At 44.9% G+C, this 6,378-nt stretch overlaps 1 gene segment (V, D, J or C); it reads left to right on the forward strand.

Moving 5' to 3' along the window:
• The first annotated feature begins 305 nt into the window (after positions 1 to 305).
• Positions 306 to 766, forward strand: LOC136334127 (immunoglobulin heavy variable 1-46-like). The segment is given in 2 exon segments: positions 306 to 351; positions 438 to 766. Coding segments are annotated over 2 exon segments (375 nt in total).
• The last annotated feature ends 5,612 nt before the right edge of the window (positions 767 to 6,378 follow it).

Below are 6,378 nucleotides of genomic sequence, written 5' to 3' on the forward strand. Positions count from 1 at the left end.
GCAGTAAGATGAATCGAGTTGAAATGGAAGGTGTGTCGGCTGTTCTCAATGTCACATCTCAGGCACAGGACCTGGGATAAGACACATATTGTCCAAAAAAGAGTAGGACTTGAACCCTGTGACTCCCAGAGAATCCTCAGTATTCTCTCAGATGGGGTCAACTCTTCAGTTATGAGATAGCTTGCCTCATGAATATGCAAATGAGGTGAGGTAGAGTAGTTAAGGATGGATGTGTCTGTGTCCTGAGAGCATCCCCCACAGCCACACCCTCCCCTCCACAAGTCCTGTCACCTCAGCCACTCATCATGGACTGGAGCTGGAGAGCCTTCCTCCTGGTGGCAGTGGCTGCAGGTAAGGGGCTCTGCAGTCCCTGGGTTGATGGGGGACCAAGGACTAGTCAGTGGGGAATTCCACACACTCCTGTCTCCTCTCCACAGGTGTCCACTCCGAGGTGCAGCTGGTGCAGTCTGGGGCTGAGCTGAGGAAGCCTGGGACCTCAGTGAAGGTCTCCTGCAAGGCTTCTGGATACACCTTCACCAGCTACAATATACACTGGGTGCAACAGGCCCCTGGACAAGGGCTCCAGTGGATGGGGGTGGTTAATCCTTACACTGGTGGCACAGACTACGCGGAAAAGTTCAAGGGCAGAGTCACCATGACTGCAGACAAGTCCACGAGCACAGCCTTCATGGAGCTGAGCAGCCTGAGAGCCGAGGACACGGCCGTGTATTACTGTGTGGGACACAGTGAGGGGAAGTCAGTGTGAGCCCAGACACAAACCTCCCTGCGGGGACGGGAGGGCCGGGCTGCAGGGGGCGCTCAGGACACCAGGGGGCGCTCCGGACCCACGGAGCCCGAGACCAGCCCCAGGAGCAGGTGCAGAGGGAGGTGGGGAAGGAAGGGGCTTCCTGTGGGAGCGGGGTTTCCTCTCAAAGCTCTCAGGTGCATCCAGGGGCACTTCTTCCTTCTTCTCTGGGGCTCTAATTTCTCATATTCTCACTTCAGACAATAAACGAGGCTGAAAGGTTTCCTGTTTGCAGATGAAATGTCATCAGTTAGTACAGACCTCTCCTTCCCCACATGCCTGTATTTTTAGTTTTTTCTTGACAAATAAATTCTCCAGAGCACTCTAATCATCCTTGTGGTTGCAACGATGACACCAGCACAGTCAAGACACTTGCGAACTGATCTCAGGCTCTCTGTCCCCTCCATGCCCATTGTTCCCTCATGAACCCTGCCTTCTGACAGGCATACCAGCTTGGACCCACAGTGATTAGGATCCTTTCCCAGGACCTCTACCCACAGGTCTCTACATTCCCCTGAGAATCTGTACAGGCTGACTTCTTGATTTTTATTCACTCAGGTAGAGGTGGAAACTCACACCAACATCATATTTCAATAGTCACAGTATTTTTAGCATGACTTTTCTTATCTTCTCTTTTAACAGTGCATTTGTCATAAAAGTGATGACCTAATCATTTAATTCAGTATAATTTCTCATGTCAATATCGTTAAGCATCCTAACTTAATCATGTCTGCAAATCAGTCCTGTTAGAGAACACACTCAGGTACCAGCACTAAGAATCTAGATATGCCTGAGGGTTCGTGTTCAGCCAGTACTGTGGCCTCAGGATTATGACATCAACTGCTCTCTCAGTCACCAGCATTCTGTTGAGGAGCACGGCCCCTGGTGTGGCATCAGGTCTTGGAGGATAAGGGCCTAAACTCTGCACTTCCTCTCACCCCATCCTGCAGAGATTAGCTCCTGCTGAAGAGTCACTGGCCTTGTCCTGGGAGTAGAGGTCTTGACGAACTCAGGGGGTGACAGTGACTCAGTTGTCTGAACTTAACATCAAAGCATCTGAAAGCTCCAGGAAAGGGGCCTCCTGGTGACTTCATAAAGTCCTTGCTTGTGGTCTCTCTTCACCGTCATTGGGTTTACTGATGCCCATTCGCCCATCCACAGTGATAGATGTTAAAGCAGGGGTCGGGAACCTTTTTGGCTGAGAGCCATGAATGCCACATATTATAAAATGTAATGCCGTGAGAGCCATACAATATGTTTAACACTAAATACAAGTAAATGTGTGCATTTTATATACGACCAACACTTTTAAAGTACAAGAAGTCTCTGAATTCTTTTTAATAACGTGGTTATACTGTTGCTAACCAATGATGAATAAAGTACTTCATACCATTAATGCGACTTCTGGTGCTGCATGGATTTGCTGATGACTTTTAGTCTGGTTGATATGTGGTGAGGATAAGCTTCTTGCAGCCGTTGAGACTTCCATCTCATAAACGTGACACTAGGCTGGCCTTAACGTTTCGTAGATGTGAGAAATACTGCTCACATGCATACGTAGAGCCAAATATTGTCAGTATAGCAATACTCACACGCCGCAGTGTGTGGTATGTGACGTGGTATGTGAGGAGAAGCACATTCCAAGTTTTGACAATCAGCTGGTCCGTGGGTTGAAGTTTTTTTAATTCTCCACACTTGTGTTTGCTCGCCAACTCTGCTTGCTGACATGCAAGTCTTTCCAAATCTTCATTTAGTGCTTTGAAGTTATTCACTCACATGACTGAGACCTTCAGGTCAGCAGCCTGTAGCTCAAAATCTCTGACAGAGACATCGGGGATGTAACTCAGGTCAGCGCTGTCCACTGCACACTCATGTGGATGAGAGATAAACTTAAAAAGATGAGTGCGCTTACAAAATTCTCTAAAGCGTGCTTTGAGTGACTGCAGATTAGATGTGAAGCACACTAGCTGCTGGAGATCAAGATGTTGATCAGGGTCACTTGATGTGCATGCATCTTTAAACTCTCCCAGTTTTTCAAAGTGTAGTAAATGACCCATTTCAATGTCTGCAATGAAGAGTTCCAGCTTGTTTTCAAATGCAAACACAGCTTGTTTGAAGGGATAAGACTGTATTTCTGATGACTTGCATTTTCACATTGAGCTGGTTCAGATGTTCAGTCATGTCAACAAGATAGTAGAACTTCAGGATCCACTCAGTGTTAGCTAACTCAGGATGCTCGACGTTTTTCATTTCATGAAAGTACGGATTTCACTCAGATAAGCTGCGAAACGGCTGAGCACCTTCCCTCTTGACAACCAACGCATATCGCTGTGCAGAAGCAGACCAGGATAATTATTCCCAACTTCATACAGCAGTGTTGTAAACTTGCAATCACTTAAAACGCAGGCAGCAATAAAGTTGACCACTGGAATGACTAGCAACATCGCCTCACCAAGCTGCTCGCCAAAAATCGGAGCACAAAGCGCCTCCTGTTGTAGGATACAGTAAAATCTTAGGATGGGGAGTGACGTCACAGAAATGGCGCCGTGAGCAGTGTGTCCGACAGATCTCCACAAAATCACAACAAATTTATCAACTAGAAACAGAAAAATTTATCCTCGGAGCATTCCGGAGTTCCACACAAACTGAAAGCGAAAGGACTGTTATCATGTGAATCTGAGGGACGAGGGTGTGGAGGAAGCTACCGCAGGGATGTTCATTCAAGCCGCAGAGGGAGTGCACCTGTGGTGAGTCAGCCCACACTTGGGAGCGGCGAGCAGCCGCCGGCGCGCACCCGGTCCAGTTGCAGAGCGAGCACGGCTAACGTTCCCAGCGGCCCGCGCACTGTGAGTGAGAGTCCCCAGCCACCAGTGCCCAGAGCACCCCATTCGCGCGTGTGACCTGGGCATTCCACGTGCCCAGAGTGCCCTACTGGCCCGCACACCCAGGGTGCCCCATTATCCTGCGCCCGGTGCACCCCAGCCGCCAGCGGCGGAACGAGCGGGAGAGGCGCCAGGGCGGTCTTCCCTACTTGGGAGATTCTCTCCGTGGGCGGGGCACCTCACCCAGCCATTCAAGCTAACAATCAAGCGTTGGGGGAGGGGCGCGCAGGCAGCCTGAAGTACCTTCGGGAGCACAGCTGCGGACCCAATCACTGAAATTAGCTTAACCCATGAAATCTGCACACCCACGGGATCTAACTGATAAGATCTCTCTCAGTTCAGCGATCCAAGACAAGAGGCGTGATATTTTTTAGTGCCTCTCGCTAAAGGGGCGGGGGCAACTTCTGATTGATAGAGCCTCCATATTCAGGGATAAACGCTAACAAGAGGGACTTGGCAGATAATAAGATCTATACTACACTAGTCGCAAGCAGAGACTAGTGCCTCTGATTCCCAGCCAAAACAGTCTACAAAGTGTGGAAAGCCTGGGTTGAGTGGTCCAACTGAATGCTAGGCACTGAACAGTCACCTTGACAACAATTGACTCCCACCCCCACCTGATTACACTGGAGGCCCTGACTGCCAGAGCCTTTCCCAAAGCCTTGCGCTGAGTGGGGATAGAGTGGGGATTTCCTAGCTCTTTGAGTCTCTTACTCCCCAGGCAGAAGCAGTTGCAGCCTTATAGCTGGATCACCAGGCTGCTAATTCAGGAAGGGGGGACTAGGAGAGAGACTCCAGGAAAGCAAACTCTCTCATTGTTGGACCCTGCAAACATCAACAAGCCTTGACTACCAGCAAGACTAAAGCCAATTATATGACATTGCCATAGAATCCCATCAACTGCATATCCCTACCTAAGTGTGACACAGGGGCAGAGCCTGGGGTACAGAGTCACCGACCAGGAAGAGGGAGAGAAAAGAAAAAGGAAGAAGTTAACCTCTCAAAATCAAGAAAAATCCACAGACTTTACAACTTGTTCCACTAATTTTTTTGTTGTTGTTGTTTGTTTCTTCTATCTTATTGCCTTTATTATTATTATTTCTATTTCCTCCACCTCGGTCCTTCTATTCTCTGCCCATCTTATGCTTCCCTTTTCTTGAACTACACTACCCATGAGTGTTACATTTTATTTCTCTTCTTCATCCTCACCCTCCTTTAAGGTTATACTCCAAAACACTCAACTCTCACTCTCTCCTCTTTTGTTTTGCTTTATTTTGTTTTTTTCTCTTCCTTTTTTTTTCTTCCTTCATTTTTCTCTTTTTCTTATTTTTTCCTTTCTATTCATTTTTTCTTTTCTCATTTTACTTTCCTCCCATTTAATCCTCAATCATGAGCAAATTAGTTAATTTGGGACTCAAGGTTTTTTTTGGCTTTATTTTTCTTTTTTGCTTTTGTTATTGTTTTCTTTTTGGTTTGTTTGTTTATTTTTGTGGCATTTTGGGTACTTTTTACGTTGCTTTTTAACTTACTAGCATTCCTCCCAAACCAAGGTCTCCATTGTATTTAGTCTTCGCTCCACTTAATACAACAGATTTTTACTTATTATTTTTATTTTTTTCTTTATTATTCTTTTTTTTCCTCCTTTTTTCTGGTTCCCTCTTATCCCTCTCATTATATCTCTTAGTCAACCATCACTTATAAGCAAATCATCTTATGCTTGTCTAAGATTTTCTTCCTTTTTTTTTTTCATTTAGTAGGTCCCTACTCCCTTTTTTTGCCCCTTGAACTCTTCACCCCAAATCAGGCCCTCCATTATAGGCAGTTTTTGTTCCATTTAGCATAATATAATTCACAGGTCATCACGATATTTCCCTGAGGAGGGGAGAGAAGGGAAAGAGAAGAAAGAAAAAAGGGGGAAATAATAAATTATTACTGTTTTTTTTTTGTGGAGTGTTTTACCTTTTTTTTTTAATTTTCTACTCTTTATTAATTCTAATTAGTGCTAAAAACAAGACCACCCTCAGATGCCAATAAGAAAGAGGAAATCGAACATTATGGATACAAAAGAAAGAGAGGTAACACAAATAGATGTGGAAAAATCTATGGAGAAAAGACTTAACATATTGGAAGCCTTGGAGCTAAATAACAGAGAATTTAAAATAGAAATCTTAAAAATACTCAGAGATATACAAGAAAACACAGAAAGGCAATTTAGGGAGATCAGAAAACAACTCAATGAACACAAAGAATATATTACCAAGGATATTGAAACTATAAAAACAAATCAAACAGAAATGAAAAACTCAATTCACGAGCTGAAAAATGAGGTAACAAGCTTAGCTAACAGAACAGCCCAGATTGAAGATAGGATTAGTGAAATAGAAGACAAACAACTTGAGGCACAACAGAGAGAAGAAGAAAGAGACTCAAAAATAATAAAAAACGAGAAAGCCCTACAGGAATTGTCTGACTCCATCAGAAAGAATAACATAAGAATAATAGGTATATCAGAGGGAGAAGAGAAAGAAAATGAAATGGAGAATATACTCAAACAAATAATAGATGAGAACTTCCCAAGCCTGTGGAAAGAACTAAAGCCTCAAATTCAAGAAGCAAACAGAACACCGAGTTTTCTTAACCCCAACAAACCCACTCCAAGGCACATCATAATAAAGATGACACAAACCAATG

Source organism: Saccopteryx bilineata, chromosome 4 (genome assembly GCF_036850765.1).
Source record: "Saccopteryx bilineata isolate mSacBil1 chromosome 4, mSacBil1_pri_phased_curated, whole genome shotgun sequence".
NCBI lineage: Eukaryota > Metazoa > Chordata > Mammalia > Chiroptera > Emballonuridae > Saccopteryx > Saccopteryx bilineata.